The 18,332-nt window shown below is 33.4% G+C and overlaps 1 protein-coding gene across 2 annotated transcripts in view; it reads left to right on the top strand.

Moving 5' to 3' along the window:
* The window catches only part of tok (tolloid-like protein 1 tolkin), an 81,264-nt gene that overhangs the window by 8,959 nt on the left and 53,973 nt on the right, over positions 1-18,332 (top strand). For both annotated transcript variants that reach the window (XM_076115214.1, XM_076115213.1), the window contains exon 2: positions 8,810-9,065. In XM_076115214.1, coding sequence (XP_075971329.1) covers positions 8,873-9,065 — 193 coding nt within the window. In that variant the 5' untranslated portion in view covers positions 8,810-8,872. The remainder of the gene's footprint in view (positions 1-8,809; positions 9,066-18,332) is intronic.

The raw sequence follows: 18,332 nt of genomic DNA, 5'->3' as shown, positions 1-18,332 counted from the left end.
TCAGTAGTTAAGGGCATATTGAGTAAACATTTTCAGACAGATTAGTAATAACTGGAGTTAAAAAACATGGGTAAACCAACAGTACACGTTCAGTTTCAGTAGATAAAACCTCATCGTATATTGTAAAGTATCCCAACATGTACATTATGTTGGTCCTTTGATTTTCCCAACGTTTTTTCCTCTCGCATATTTTCCACATGTCCAAAGTAATGGCATGCCCTTTCACATTTCTCTACCGCGCTGTTATTTAAAGGAAAGGTCGACGTAAAAATGTTGTCTACTCTTGTTTCTTTTACTTTTTATATCTTTAGTGGATTTTATACTTGACTGCACGTTTGGAGCGGTGGTTTATGTGGTCACCTCGACGATATAATCGCTTTGTCTTGGGTTCGAGTCCTACCCGGAACTGATACTTATTTATTGATAAGGCATGTCAATAGAATAAACATATTATTATAATTTACTATTACAATAATTTCTGTGGTTAATACATGGACGTATGCTATCTTTGATGAGTGGATAGTTACTGTTTCAGGACATAGAATATTAATAATGGCATTAGTATGTTTATTAGATGTCTGCTAACAATAATCGAAACTATGCCTGGTTTAAAATGGTCAAATTAATGGTCTAATGTTAGCATTAGACCATTCATTTGATCATTTTTATATAATTAGTTATATTCATTTGCAGAAAATATGATAAATAGGTTTACAAAATAAGATCATTGAATATTGTAGAAGTAGTACGCAGAAATTTGGCCACCGTTTAATTTGTTTTTTTTTTTTGGCCCATTATGTGTCTATAGCCATTTGTCGGCCGTAATAAAAAGCTCTGAGTCAGTTCGGAGAATTTTAAATTTTAAAAGTTCGGAGAATTATAAAATTTTTTAAATTACATTATGTTACGCAGACTTAAGATCCTGCACGAAAATTAAAAAGGTATGAATATTGGACATTTTCAATACAGCTAGCCTATCGTTTTTTTCACTAGGAATGGATTCCAGGTAATAATATAAAGAAAAAACTTGTTAAGGAATCGAATTCAATTCAGAATTTGCAAACAACTAACGAAATTAAGATAAGGTCTATAGTAGACACTTGATCTATTAATTAAATGACGTCATAATTTCTGCGATCAACATTTCCGCAACCGAAAAACTATCAGAGCACGTTTTCCTCAAAATAACACAAAATTATTTCCAATCTTGCTAACCACGAGAATACAAAGAAAGCACCCACTTTATTATTGGAATGTATCACTCTTATCACCCACTGATAACAGTGACCAATGCTCCATAGCGATGCACATGTTATAACGTCGTAAACGACCTTGATGTTCAAACAAATTTCAACTATAACACTGTTGCATAAGGTTTATTTTGCAGTGTTTCGCTGTGTGGTTATGTTCGAATGAGCGCGCATGTTAGGGTCAAAGAACACTGGCTGATTAGGCATGCTGATTGCCAGTACTTAGAATGAGCGTGGTGTTTCAATGATAATGTATTTATGTGGGACTGGTTTACTTTTAGGGTTGTTTTTTTGTAAAGGAAGGATGTAGAAGAAGCTTGAGATAAGTGCGGGTATTAGAGGTATCTAAATAATTTTGTGGTCTATTCCTACTGCCTTATCAGTAGACTATATTATTAGCACACTTTGTCTTCGTCTTAACAAATTATTTTGGACTATTTCTTGTATGCGTAGTTCTTTTTGGGGTATAAATTCTTATTAATTGGATTCAAGGCCACTTACTTACTTACCTTCTAAAATGCATAATGTAACTTGTAAACTACTCAACGATTTAATTTGCAGCTAATTTTGTACAAAATAAAATACATCGTATGGACTAATCTACTTAGCATCTGAAGAATTTTCTTTTTGTAGGGTAGGTACAACCTACATTTAAATATTTGTTTTTCGGCAGCTTGTAAGTAATATATATGTATGCTCTAGACATAGTATTTTACTACTCTTCATAACGTGCTTGCTTTCATACAGACATAGATCAATAGAACTTTAGTATCAAATTAGTCCTTGACCGTCGAATATTTTCCGAAACAAACATTTCTACGCATCATCAATACCGTCGGGCGAATGCATTAGCGAGAGTCTATTAATTTTCCTCGTACCCTTACAAAAGCTTCGAGTTCCCTCTGCCATTTTCTCCGCGGTTAACCCCGGCTTTGTCTAACATTTGTCCCGGCCGGGTCCAGTCAGGGTATAACAATACATGAATACAACGATATTATATATGTTTGTATTATGTGGAGCTTGCTAAAGTCGCATTGACTATCATTGCTGCTTTTGTGAAAGGAATAGGCAAACGCTTACTACTGCAAGCAGTATAGTACATTGCAAAACTATTTAATCATATTTGTATAAAATGATATAGGCAATGCTCAACAAAATTAGTACTGTGAATATAAGCTAGAGGTGCATTCGTATAAAATATTATAAATTCTCATTTGTGACACATTTGATTGATTGCTCGATGATGGACAGTAAATCTCTGGTTCGATAAAATTAAAATATATAAGTATATCGCGTTAGTTTCAACTCAGTACCTACTAAGATTTTATTTTATCAGTTCTAAACCTTTGCTCAGTTCAGTAACTGTCTATTGTCACCTTGTCTATCCCATAGTCTGAATTTGATTACCCTTTCAGGCTGTTATCTTCACTCCGTCCAATATTCTGCCACCAATTGTGATGCATAAGGCATGTGTGACTTGATTGGAAACGATGTTGTTGTCTAAAAATAGTATCGTAACACAATTTTGTGTCGCCAAGCGAATCAGTGCGGAAACTTACATAAAATGCACAATAATTCACACATGACAGACTAACATTTGATAACATAAAATAAATATAAAAAACACTTATTCGTTGGTCCGTATCTTCCGCCCGTGACCCTGCGTTATCTTCAAAGTTCATAACACTCTTTATCCTGCATCGTGACAGAACGTTTGTCCGTCAAACTTTACGATAAAAGTGAAAAAACTGCTTCAAATTTGGGTATCGTTGGCTTTATTTGGCTTCTAGTTTTATGGGATCATTCTGTTTTATACCATGAATAAACTACATATTCTAGTGAGATGAATGATTTGCATAACTTTGGCGAGATGAACCTATACGTATTTGAATAAAGTTGCAGATTATTTTCTGTCGGTAAGCCCTACACTACCGGATTTGACGTGTGAATTGAATAGATTAATATGTACCTAATCCATGCAGATTTTCATGCATCGCTATAAATATACCGAAGGGTATCGTGCTATAACCCAAGTAACTAGGTTATGGAGGTCCGATAGGCAGTCGCTCCATGTAAAACTCTGGTATTCAGCTGTTTCCGGTGAGACTGGAAATCGACTCCAATATAGTTGGAAGAATGGCTTAGCTGATGATTATGTATCCACAAGCTAGTCAAAAGTAGAAAGACTTTAATTAAAATACACACAAAAATGATCCCGCGTTAAATCAGCAATAATTCCTTCTAAACAAAAAAGGACACATAAAATCAAATAGGTGACGGGTCTTTAAACCTTTTTGTCTCAAATTTGTAGCGTAACATGAAAGTAACCCACCCTCAGGGTATGTTAGACCGTAAGTTGTCACGTAAACTTTTATACAATAGTTGCCTAGTGAAAATCATCGTAGAATATGTTCTATAAACTTGTAGCTCCAGGTTAAAACTGTCCCTTTTTGGGTCGGAGCGGAAACACTTAAATTCCTTGTACCTATAATTTAAACTAAATCATTCTGTGGGATTTTAATCTCAACCGATCTTATTTTGGGTTATAAACAATACAAAAGTTTAACAATATACCTTTGTAGCTGTGATTTTATTATAACATAATCAATAAGAAAAAAATCACTTCTCGCGTGTAAATTGTAGTATACCACGGACCTACCAGAGTGGTACAAAGCCAGGGTCTACATGTACTTAACCAAGTGTAATCATGTGATTCAGTATAAGCCTACGTTTTCCCACTGCGAGATAAAGACACTCCATGATCTAGTTTCTTGACATCTTAATTCCGTTCTAGCTCTATAGTTTATACATCTACCGAAAATCAATCAACGGCACGCAATAAAACACTTCACAAAAACTTCCAATCTTCCTCAACCGGGTTTTCCTTATTAAAAAACCTTGGTACCACTACAAAGCTTCGAACTATCAGCCAACTTAAACTTAGTAAGTTTACAAGTTCTGTGTAGTCGGCGGTCGCTAATCATCGACTCAAAGGCGTCTTGTTACATTATACAATCTCGTTGGAGTAATGAGGGCGCGCTTCTCGAGGTGACGAACATATTTATCACACTTTAGTACTAAACTTGTAGGATAAAGTACATGCGATTGTGTATTGATGACACTATATCTTGCCTTTTATTTTGTTACTCGACTTCGGGTTGGAAAGTACTGTTGTTTTTTTAAGAGGGCTTTGATATTACATACGGGAAACGAAGCTTGTAAAATATACTTCACTATATTTTTTAACTTTATGCTGATCTGTCCATTTGTCAACTCTGTTTTTTTATACTATGTACAATAGGACTAGCTCGTCTATTTTAAATATAGTTTCATTTCAGTCAAACTTTGTCTAGTCTTTTGTTAGATAACACGTCTCCAGTATAGGGACAAGACTCCAGTATCAGTATATAAATTTTGTCTTATCATAAACATTATTCAGTCACTAATCAACTACCGAATGTAGTATTGAGTATTAGAAAAGTATAAACTTATTTAAACTTCCAAAAGTAAAAAGAAAAGAAACCAAACATACGTGTTATTTATTCACGTCGCCATTACATTATCCCTAAGAAGGGTTGTTCCGTCCACTCCTCGCGGCACCAGTCTGCTTGCAATGTCATTACCCACTTACGAATGATTGCACTCGCGTTACCAACACGCTCTGAGAAATGACTTCATGTCGGGATTTGCTTGTGGAAAATGGTGTTTTGTAACTTGTTTAGTTTTTGATGAAGTATTCTGTGGTGTTTGGGTATATCTTAGATGTTTTTTCTTTCATTCAAATTTATTTCCATATTACCGTATGGTATGACAACATAGAAAACGTATCCGAGTACTGCCTGGGCTTTTTGAACGACAAAAAAAACATATTAAGTATATGGTTTTATTTTTATGCTTGGAAATTGCTTTGGGTGTGTGTAGCAGGGTGTGATGCCTTCTATAGTCGATGTATTGTTTAGAATTAGGTACCTTAAAATTAAATTATACAGATATTTGGGCTCAATTTTCAAAAACAAATAACTTTCCAATCAAAGAACCAAACTATTTGATCAAGTTACTTTGAACACATAATCGTATAACCAGTAACTGAACCAATTAACGTAATAAGCAAATAAATTAGATTACATTTGAATAACGCTGAGAACATCGCAGTTCAATTATACCTTTCAACATTAACTCGTGCTCAAAGCCAGTTCAAATACATGAAATGAATCTTAATTTGTAAAACTCGTGAATAGAAATAAATACTGTGTTCAAACTCACTTGAATAGCTTTAATTACGGGGTATTTATTAAATGCACGATCATTTTGTGTTAAGCTTTTTAGATAGAGATTGTATTTCTGAAATTGTGTATGATACGAATGTTGAAATGGTTTTAAGCGTGTTTATGTACTACTGTAATAAAATTCTCTTGGTTTCTGTTTTTCTTATGTCTATATTTTCTCAATCTATAATGCTTTATACTAATGTATTATGTTTTACATAAGTGTGAAGCATTATGTGTATTAATGCTTAAACCTTGTCTGATTTCGAAACAGAAACTCTTCAATAGAAACAGAAAAAAACTTTGTTTGATATATCAATGGTTCACTTCATTAACATCACACATTTGGTACATTATTATTGCGACAATAATCGAAAAAAGTACTTGAATTGTTCCACAACGCAATGACCTAGGTCATCAAAACAAGAACAACACTTTAAAAAATTTAATCCACAAAACTTAAATCGGTTAATTAGCTGTAGTTCTACAGGACAGTTTGAACGGACCACAAGAAGACTGGACCATTAGCTGAACCGCAGCTGCTGCAGCAAACATTTGTTTTTCCAGTTTGCATTCACTCGGAACAGAGCTACCAGATTAAATAGAAATAGACCGGGACTAGATAAACGGACTATTTGTACTCTCGTTTGTATAGACAAGTTTAAATTGTACAACTAAGATACAAGGATTCTCGCGTACAGTTTATTTTAAGTCTTCAACATTACATAGCTGAGCAATATTGTCGTATTACAACAGTTATTCAATGTTTGAGTATGTGTACCCGCTTCACTGCAGATAGAGTTTATTGAGACTGGAGCAGTAATTAAAAGGCTTTTTTTTACTAATGTAACTTCTGTACTCTTTACAAGGAAGAACCATAGGAAGAGACCAGAGAACACTACTTGGTACAGTGCTTACAAATGTCCTTTGCTTTATTCATATCCATACATATAGAAAAATATGATGCTAAGTACTGATACTTAAATAAACTTGAACCTTGATTAGTACGAGTACGTACAGAGATGTAAAAGAGTGTGCTGAGGTTTAGTTAAAAATTACAAAATATAAATTCGCAATCTTTAGCAGGGTTGACTTTCTGAATACCTTTTATTAACGCCCTATTATTGATAAAAAAGTGCTTTCAATGCCACTACTTCATCACTGTTGACAGGTTGTGTGTACACTATGCTCTCATACTAGCATACATATACATAAATATCGTAGGTTCACATAAAGCATCCGCCGAAGCCTTTTTTTATTCGTCTGATATCTATACTATCCGATGATATGTCTTAAAAGGCCAAAGTGACATGAACTTTGAACTTTTCCAAAGGTCTCTTAGATTTATAATTTCGAAATTCTCATATCATATTCTTCTTGATTTTCCCTTGTACAGAAACCTAATTCGGTCGGCTTGTAGAAGAAAATCTCTCTCGGAAAATTATAATTTCTTTTGATAATATATCATTTTTATTATATATATATACATATGTTTTGTTAAATAATATTAATCTTGTTAAATTACATTACATATCCGCTGGATCTAAATTTTATCTTGTTCTAGGAATTGTTTTATTAGAAACATTTAGTTTTTTCTCTTTTTACGACACAAGGATATCTTATGTCTATATTTATTAAAGGCACTGGTTTTTTTTACTGCTTTTTTAATTTAATTGTTGCTAGCAGACAGTAGGAAGCAGTAACATCACTAACTAGTAACCAGATTTTATTAAGGCTTCTTCATATTAAAATTTGGTTTGGCTAAATATTAAAATTTCAGAAGTTGTTCGTGTGTCTTTTAGAATGATCGTGCTAAATCAACCAATTATTTTAATATATATTTTTTTTAATAATACGTCTATTAAAATACTTTCCGAAAATTTTCAAGCAATTAAGTTTTCTAATAAGGGTATATTTTATACGCTATCAAACCGATCCCTGTTGTGTAACAAATTAATATTACGCTGAAGTTTAGTATCGTATCAGTGGCAGACCTTCGCCCATCGTAAACATTAGTCCATACATTACAAATAACGGTGAAACTCAACAACAGACGCACATAAAAACGTCAAACCGTCCGTGATATCGTGACGTTTAAATAATACGAGTTTTTTATCGGCTGACGTTTATAGGCTTTGGTAAAAGCACTTCTAGAATACTTGTATGAATTAAACTGTCCTACATATTTTCGTGTAATTCGGTTTTGAAACAATCGAAATGTTAACTTCAGTGATTGGTTTTGCCAAATTGTGTTACGTAGCCAAGGATAGTAATAGTCATTAAACGAAATAAAAAGCACTTCAACGACTCTAAAAATTTAAATGTATATTTCTGTTATGTTTGTGTCCAACATCAGACCCGCCTGTTTTACATAAGCAGTTGAAAGTGGGTGTAAAACCCAACCCTTCGGGGTATTAAGATTTTATAACCCACAAACGAAGACCCCAAGACATCCACACACTGGGTATACATACCACTTGATGCTTTTATCTCTCGCGGGGTCAAGAGGAGCATCTCAAAGCAGCCGCCCTTACGGCACAGTGGTTCAAGTGTGTCTGTGCTTAAGTTCACGAAATTCCCTATTTGAGGCCCGAGGGTTAATGTGGACTGATCTGTGGTGACTGGACGAAATGGTTGAGAGTTTTGCTTTGCATTTTTAATAAGGTTCCTCACTGGGATTTTTAAGGAAAAATTTGGGGTTAGTATGTCTCATGACACGGCGGATTGCTATTGGCCATGGAATTCAAGAAACGTAGGTAGACCAAATATTTCCCAACAGAAAAATTGGAATATCTGAAATACAACCCGTGGTTTCATGAAGGAATAGCGGCATAGATTTTTCCACTGGTCATTGAGAATATAATATTAAAGTAATGGCAATAATAATCATGCATTTTAATTACACCGAAACTATTGCGTGCGATTTCGTATGTGGGTACGTTTTTCTTATTTCTTGAAATAGAACTTACTGGAATTACCGCATTGACATTAACGTTTCAGGTAAATAAGAGTTTGCGAGATTTCGAGGAAATCTCTCAGACCCCTTGATTGAATTTAAAATACTTACGGTGTGATGAGAGCTCGGCGTGACCTGTATTAAACAGTTTTAATCAATTAAATCAAGCTAAGACTGTTCTTTATTTGGTGATGAAATGAATGCTCAAATTAGTGAATGAACCCTGTAACAAAATAAATTTGATTTCCTGAAAGCAAGCTGATTCTCTTTTCCTTAATCGCTTATTCAACTGTTCTTACATTTTACATGTTATTAAAATATGATTATCTTTGTTTCAGATAAAAACGAAAACTAAAAATACTATGAAACAGTGTTTTATAAAGTGTTAAAAAACTATCACGATGACTTTACGGTTCAGACGTGCGTCCGCGTCGGCGGTCGGCGCGATACTGACAATATTAGTGTGTGCGTGCCTCAAAGTAAGCTCGGTGGAGGGGAGAGAAGAACCACATAAGTACACGATAGACGAGTTATTGTCTACTAGTTTTGAACTCAAAGATTCTGGAGACCTTGGAATGGACCCTTGTAAAGCTGGTAAGTGTGGTAACAATTTTTTTTGTTGAAATTTTAAGGTCTTCATATAAGTAGTTAAATTATATTTATGAGTCATATGTCAAGAGAAATATACATTTTCGATAAACGAAAGACGCAAGAAGTATTTTAATACACAATGACGATTAAACAGTCTCCAAACAGTGAATACATTTAAATTCATAAAAAGATGTAGAAATACTTCCTTAGATAGTTCTCTAACAAAACGATGCTGTAACTCTGATCATCACACGCAACATAAATATCTATCTGACACATTCTTTAGTAAAGAAACTCGCAATTAACGTCAGTAGTGTAACTTTTTATATGTGTCAGTTATAAGGCTTTTTTCTCGTACAATAATGGGTGACACATATCAAGTGGAGACAAATTCAAGGCTGGCAGTTTATGAGGAGATGAACGACGCGGCGCGGATCGGAGGAAAGTTTTAAACTAATTTGTACCACGGTAGAGGGAGTCAGTGATTGGATTAATGAGAAACCAGGGATTTCTGGCATTTAATAGAATTTTACTTAATTCTTTACCTGGAAGGACAGATTGTTATTTAGCTAGAATTCGTAGAAAATAATATGTCGCATTTATTGCGTTAAACAAATCATACCTTATTTACCTTTGACTAGTTGAGTAGAAAAGTAAGATTTTGTGAATATGCTAGGCTAGATTTTATGTGCTCCAAAAGTATTTCATTATTTTCGTTATTCATTAAGATTTTAAAAGTAATTACTAACTCTTATTTGTCTAAATTACTCTAAATTGAAGAGGGTTCGATAAATCAAAATAGAGCTATTAAATTGTATTTACCATAAAATACCCATTAAAGGAGGGTCGCAAAACTATTGTCACACAAAAACCTTTCACCCAATTGATTTTATAAGTACAATGAAACTTACGAAGCGCCTAAAGGTCAACGCTCTACCACTCGAAAACGTTTTAAAACATAATTACGTCTTTATTATCGCTCGCCAATTCGTTTCTATGGCTGTAGCGTTTGAACAATGTGACGTCACGGCGCGGGCTATTGAAACAAACAAAGCGTGAAAGGGCCAGAGGCAGATAGGTCGGATTTTCGTCATGGACAGCTTATAATTCTCGCTGATTACCTCCGTACGGAATTTGACACAATTCCAGCGAAGTAAGACCCAAGTCATAAGCCGGTAGCAGACATGCCTGGGAACGATGATAGTTTAATTAACAATAAATTATTCATACATGAAAATAGTTTACTTTCAGCGAAATTATCATGTTTTAAAATAATTAGAAATGTGCGTTTTTTTCAAAAAAAAATATGAACTTTTGGATTTTTTGTTATTAAAGTAATTATTTCGGTACACATTCCCACACGTTTTGCTACTGATATAAAAATGTTATCTATATTTACATTGTTGATGTTTTAACAATAATAACGGTCACGTGTCAGTAAGCGGGTTTTGCCGAATTAAAATCTTAATAAACAAAAACGTTTGACGTAACTTCATCACTAGCTGCACGTTGTACTTATTTTTATAACTATTTACAAGACATATATTTGCGTTCTATTTTTCTGTATTTTGTTCTTGTTCGTAATAACGTTGAAGTCATAATAAATATTAATATAAGTACATACACAGACACATCAAGTAATTAACTTTTCTAAGTAATATTTTATATCATAACTGGTACTATAAAAACTACATAAATCATTAAAAAAAATTCTAGATACCTCCACAAATTGTGAATAGAATCCGCTTAAATAATAAATATCTAATACAATCACAATCACAATACAATACAATACTTTAAAATATTGATTGGTCTGTTTTCAAAGGTTGATTGTCCTTTAAATCGCTACATTTTATTCCTTAAGCCATGTGCGAGAACACCAGCCAGAGAGGGTCGGTTTTTATCGTCCACCGTTGATTTCTGTTTTAGCACTTTTTAATGGTACCTCCCTGGTCGAGATTTAAATACCCCACATTGTCCGCTTTTAGTCCCGAGAATAGTTTCAACAGCCTTTTCCTGCCAGTTGAGAAAACTTTTTAATTTTACTTCTCTGTGTTTTATATTTGCGGACGATTTTTTTTAATGATTCAACTTTTTATGAAGTATGGTGATCAATTGGGGTTTCGTGGGCTTTTTATTGGCACAGTTTTTTTGTTTGTTTATTATTTGTGGTAGGTATTGCAGAAGTTATATCATTCGTTTTTATTGCATGTTTTATTTTTTGTTGTTAAATTACAAGACGCGTAGATAAAATATAGTTAGACTTTTAATTTTCAAATTCTCATCCCTTATGTTAAGTTAATCAAGAAGTCAATGAAGATCACACTATAATTTTAACAAATATTTTCATATTAAGAATAAGTAATAATGCTATTAAAATGTGACCTTTATGTCTTTATCAACCTCCGCAGATGTTAATGATGTTGTCTTTAATTGTTTACGCCAAGTCTAGAACAGACACAATACAAACAAAGCTAATGCATAAACAGATTATAAACTCTCGTACTAACTTGGCTTTTAAAAATGTTTATCTGAAAATAAAGTCGGTATTATATAGCTGTTCATTTCGCTACGGTCTCGCAAACAACGCTTAGTGACGTAAAAATTAAAAGTGATTATTCTTATTTATAAATAAGTATATTCTGCTCCACTATTCTTCTTTTGTGGTATCATATCAGCGACTTCATGCAATGTATACGCTCCATAAGCTTTCACTATATGTGTGCAATCACAGCCTTACTGTCAGTTTAAAAATAAACACGTTTAAAATTAGAAGGCACTCAACACTGGCATACTCGTACATAAATCAAACGGTCGTATTTTAAAATAAAATAAACAATTAACACATCACAAACCGATGTCGAACGAAAAAACCGTCAAAGTTTATCGGTACCAAACGGTCGCACGCCACTAAATTGGAATCTGGCACTCTATAAACCTTTAATGTCAATAAAGCGGTCCCTCATCAAGCGAACCGTAAAAATCGGCACAATGCCGGTTTTTACACCCGGTGACGAAAATTGTTTTTTTTTTTACTTTTTTTAATTTTGTTCCCGGTGTCGCGCGCAGTGTTGCCACAGGGTGAAATTGTGTTAGGTGTTTTAAAAAATTGGATGTGCTGTTTTCAATATGGTTCTAAAAATACGAGCAATTTATATTTCATTTTTCATCACAACATCTGTTGCAGTTTTTTAAATTATTTACGGTTGAGTTATTTAGTTATATGGACGTTTTTATGGTCTTAATCTTAAATTACATACTCGAGAACCACATAACTAACATACTTTTAAAATAATTATATTCAGAAATAGGCATGGAAATCAAACTATTATTAAGAGGACTAAAAATCACTTCTTTAATAAACCTTTTAAAGGAATCATTTTCTCATACTCCGGTAGCAGTATGGAAATAAGTTCAAATATTTAAATTACTATTTTACATAAAACTGATCAGGCGTATAATTCATGTTAAAGATTCTAGTTATTTCGTAGATTACAGTGCTACGGTGGAACGGCTACGTGATTAAAATTCGTAGCAAGTCGTAGCACATCGTAGCTATATTTAAGTCTCATTGAATGCAAGATTTTTACGCTTGGACAGTTTAAATACTTTGAATACCGAAAACGAAAAGGAGTTTCACAGTAGTAACTAGTATTTGCAGAAAATTCTACTTTGCATCAGAAAATATATATTTTTTTTAATTACAAGAAATATACGTACACCATACTCGTATTTTAGTAAATAATTTATGTGTATTACAACAATTTTTCTTGACGAGAAGTACTAGTTTTGATTGCTATTCATTAAAATACAAGGATACGCAAACAAAACTATACACAAAAGATACCCATCTACACCCACACCGTATCAAAATCCGCTTAACCTTTCTAATAGTTCAATTTGCAAGCTTTTAATAGAACAGCAAGATATTTAACCCTATCAAAGCGCTATCACAATAACCTGCCTGACCTTTCAAAACTTGGTATCCCTTACCCATTAAAACTAAACTTGTGAGTAAACTGCAGTTGTATGGAGCTCACAATAGGCTGAGTTAAAGCCTGCAGCTATTAATTTCAGCTGTTTCAGGCGTATTATTGAATTCATTGGCTCAGAGACGCCTACAGGTTGTGTTTTGGATGTCTGGTTTCCTATTTCAGTGGTTAATTTGAGGCTATCAAAAGGATTTGTGGGTCAAAGTTAAGTTGTATATTTCAGTTGAGTAATTTGGCTTTTAGGCATCATAATAATGTCAGAAAAATATCGATTTGTTATGCATTTGGATTGTTATGGAGTAAGAAATAACACATTATAGTTTCACGCCTACTCTTTTCATAACCCGATGTTAATGAATTGAAAAAAAAAATGTATTTTTCTGATTTTAGTATCCTAATAATTCACAGCTTTTTATCAATCCTACTGTAAACCAGTATCCTTATAAACTTGATTGAGTAATCGATCAATCAATCTTAATCAATTCATCATAATAACCACCTAGATAAAGCTATCTTACGATGAAAAATTTGCCCCAACATTAAAAATATAATGGTTTTAATAAGCAGACACTACAAGAGTTATGACATCAATCAAAAGCTTCATCAAACGAAAAAAATATGCCAGAATCTCAAAAAACCGTAATATATTCACTTCCTATCACAAATTCGTCATACACTTTACATTTTATATTGCTATGTTTGCATGTAATTGAATCTGTTGAGTGGTAAAAAAAGCTGAAGAGCTCGTTACGTTCCCAATCCGTTACCGTGACTGTCGCGTTGTAAGGTTTTGATTACGGGAAATATATGGGAAAAGGGTGGTTTCAATAAAAAGAGTTTTTGAGTGAATAATTTGTCAAAATTAGTCTGTTTTATTGATTATCTTAGCCAAAAAATGAGAATATTATTGCAGTGTTCTGTCTTGAACATGTTATGATGTGTGCTTGGAATTGCTCTATGAAATAGTTTTCTTCCATAATGATAAAGATCGTAAGCCACGAACGTAATTGTCGAAGGTCTATTTCACCTGTTTGAAGGATGCAGGTAATAAAACCAACTTACACAATATTCTGCTTTTCAAACTATATGCAGCTGGCAAGGTAGGCTTTAAGTAACAATTTGGACATTAAAACACTGCATGCTATTAAAAATAGACTATTCTTACTACTTCTATTCGATCCCGAGAATAGGGCATACAGCATGCTCCTTTTCTCTTACGATTGTTTGAGGGCAAGGGAATCCAGTTTCTACTAGAAAATGGTTCTCCCCGGTCAAGATTTATTCATTATGTAAAATTCACTTGAACGCACTTATTCTGTTGTTAATAACTATATTGTTTCTCTGAATCATTATGCAACTTACTAAAGTTTCATTAAGGTTGTACTAGGAACAGATTGGAGCTAGGAGGTTGCTGGAAATCTTCTGTTACGGAAACGCAATTAAATAGCGAAACAAAGTTATTGTTTATTTCCTGGAATCGAACACTCTACTACTATGTAACAAGAATTTTCATGGCACGTGTTGCATTATTCTGAACCGCGAGCTTAAAATTCGTATCTCGTTTGTTATAGTATTTGCAGAGTCTGGATCCAAAGGATGGAAACAAAAACAATTACTATATTACTAAAGTACTTGTCTACCACCTACCGTTTATTACCAACAAAACTTGAAGAATGTGTTTGTCATCTTGTTTTTTTTTTGTGATTTAAGTGAGTCCTATTACAGAACGTATGGCTACGAGAAGCTATGTGTTCTGTTTCCGGTAGGATATTGCAAATAAATATTCGTATGCAAGCATAGCCACTGTCAGAAGTTAGTACCTTATATACCTCTGTAACCAAGGAAACATTATATATGCTATATAACGGTGTGTACATAAAATAAAACCGCACTCGTAAAAGACGGAGATTAATTTGTTCCCGTACATAACGTTGTGACATGTTTACGTTATTTTTATTGCTTACATACTTCTGAGGTATTGCGTGGATTCAACAAATTAGTTGTTACCTTTACGGGTTTTCGGTTTTGCAATCAGAGCGTCTACTATACAACGTTACAAACGTTTTGTGATAATTTTTATATGAAAATATTTTTTTTATTAAATACATACATACATTAAATAAAAACGAAACTTCCAATCTTGGTCTGCAATTTGAATCTTCTAAACCTAGAATTATTTTGTAATTATTATTTTACTTAACTTCTTTACCATTTGCCACATAGTCCAAATTAGTTTTTAAATAATATTACTTGCTAAATTGCTTGTGATGAAATAAACCGATGTTTAGTAACACACAGCCACTTGAAATGCTAATGTCGTACTGAAGCCGATGCTCGCAGAATAAATAATCAGGTAAACAAGCTAAAAATACATTTAGCGAAACGATTTTCAGCTTCTTATACTTATCTAAATAATTTTGTGACATCGCACTTTAAATGTTGAAAGGTAATATAATTTGAGGTTTAATAATTTTATATCACCGAAATTACTTGTATTATAACAGTTATTTTTCCATCGTTACAATTTTATCGTATTTTATTGTAAGAATTAATTACCTACATTTATCCCCTCAAACGTCCGTGGAGGGTATTGTAATATAATTATGGATACTTTAGTCTCCACGGACGTGTGAGTGGGTATCAATCAGTTAACACAACACACGTACAACCAACAGCGATACCATAAACTTGTAACAGTACCTCTTATAGGAGGCAGGGTTACAAATATGTCGCACAGAGATATTTTTCCACACGAAAAGGCAAAGATTTTCCGGCATAGTAATGCGATGTCCGCCTGTCCGGCGACCCGCAGACATTTGTGGAAACTTGTAGGTATGGTAACTTTTGTGCAACTACTGTTTGTGATTGAAACTGTGTTTATGACACTTTGTCTTGTAGTAACTTAAGTGTTTTGCTCTACGAAATGCGTGGTAAACCAAATTAGAGAAAAATAAAGGAAGGTTACAAATTATTTTGTTTTGCGTATCAAAAACGTAGTTATATCAATAGACATTTCCTGTGGTATTATTGTTATATTTGTTTGTCGAGAGTTTATTATATTAGTTAGAAATATGTGCATATGTTTAGCGCAATCTATATCATATAAGTTTCAAATGCGGTTTTGGGAAAGAGCAATAAAAAAGGAGCTTGGTATTTTTTTACATTCAAAAAGTTTGTCTGCTGATCACGAAACTTCCAATACCATTTTTATTGAATTTTCTACAGGTTGATACTTCTCAAATCCCTATCAAAGTTCAAGCCTAATTTCAGAGTGACAAATTTCCACATTTATAGGTTTTTCATGCAAGAGAATCATGCTCTATCTACTATCTATACGCCTTACAGTTTACGATCGACATTTACCTGTCGTTCAGAATGAATTTTATACCAAGAATAGGATGCTATCCTGTTTCAATCTAAATACATACATATAGTCTGAATTTATATAACCATAGCTATAAACCGTAATTATTACAAGTTGTACTAAAATAATGTTGTGATATTAAATCTGGTACCAAGAATTATGAACTATCATACCATATCATATACGAACTAAGCACAAAACAGCTGTTTACACATAGTTAAGACGCTTCCAACATAATTATAAACTTGCTCTAAGTTAAATTGAAATGGGGTCAGTAGTTCTCGAGATTATCTCTACAGAAATATGCTAACTTTGTTTAATAGTTTCTTTGAAGGAGTTGGTTAATGAGAAAGTAATCCGGTTTGAGCCGTAGGATTAAGTTCAGTCTTACAGTTCTTTTAATTGTTTTATTCTTATTGTATCGCCAGAATTATACAAGTTTTAGATGGTTTGATAGAATAAACTTGATCTGAAAAACTTTTTGTTTATATAAAAATTACAGTTTTTTGAGTGCTCGTTTGGGCGGAAGTTACGAAATAAATAGAGAAGTTACGATAAACAATTGAAAATCTTGGAAATATGCGCATAGATTTACGTTTTTAAAGTTCAGTGATACAATTAGAGTCGGATTACGTTGAACGCAGACGTAACAGAAGCAAAACATCGGCCAGGCGTGAGCTGAATCTGAAATGCGAAAAAGTAAAATCTGTGAAACGTGTTTCATTTCGTGAACTTTTTTAAATCTGCTGTTAGATTTTGGTACTGTACTAACGAATCTATCTTAGTGACGGTTGGTAAATGGCTTTTTTATAAAGCCTTTCAATATTTTAAAGTACTTTCAATTTACTGGTTGGAATGCGTTACTCTAACTTCGGTAGAAAGACATAAATGTTTTAATATTAAGGTGTAAGAAAATACATGGTCGTTTATGAATCTCTTGTAAGCTTTAGAATTAAATACAAGGTAGAAATGTCAGAAGGTCGTAAAGAAACTAGGAAATAAACCCAGGAACATAATGGCTTGCAATATAAGCAGTCGAGTGAATAATCCCAAAAACCATAAAGATTCTAAATGTTTTAGAAGTGAAAGCAAAATTAGTTCATGTCCTAAAACTTCTTCACTATAAAGTCCCAGCCTCATGACTCACTGTCCAATAATCAAGCGAGTAACATTTAGAAGTAATAACACGCGTTATCACCGGGACATTCTGTAGGAACGAGTGAACGACGCGTCTGCCTGCCAGGGATATGAGCTCCTTTCAAATGACACATAAATGTTTCACATACAGACCACAAGGATGGGAAGCATCAGAATAATGGATTATTTTTGTCTTAATTCATTGCATACGATTTTGTATTACAATCAGTCAAATATGGATTAGTTTAACAGGCGCCAATATTTTTTATAGTGATGAACTATTAGAATATGGACGACGAAATAATGTTAAATGTTTCGTGACTGTGAAAACTATTCTTTTCACAGTCACAAAATTAGGCAAACATTGTTGTATTTTGTACTCTAACTTTCAAAATCTCTAAATATTTCTCAGCTGCCCCATCAACAAAGGTCTATTTTATACAGCACACAGAAACTACAACACATAATCTTAGAATAACATACTCTTGGCATGAAACAACAGCCTTATAAATCTCACATATTTGGCAACCTACTGCCAACATGTTGGCAAGCATATCCACAGTTTTGTACGCCTGTATGTATAGTAATATAGGCTCATCACCCTACATTTTCTGAGGAGAAAAATCTTAAACAGACGTCTTGACACCGAGGGACGGGTGGCTGCACGCACGTAATTTTTTGCTCGCTTTACTAAAGAGTATGATTTACTGCTTTTTATTTTGTAAACATATAAATATGAGACATAACATTTACATTCAAGAAACAGCTCAGATAGCA

Source organism: Anticarsia gemmatalis, chromosome 6 (assembly GCF_050436995.1).
Source record: "Anticarsia gemmatalis isolate Benzon Research Colony breed Stoneville strain chromosome 6, ilAntGemm2 primary, whole genome shotgun sequence".
Classification (NCBI taxonomy): Eukaryota; Metazoa; Arthropoda; class Insecta; order Lepidoptera; family Erebidae; genus Anticarsia; species Anticarsia gemmatalis.
This window is presented reverse-complemented; position numbering and strand designations above follow the sequence as displayed.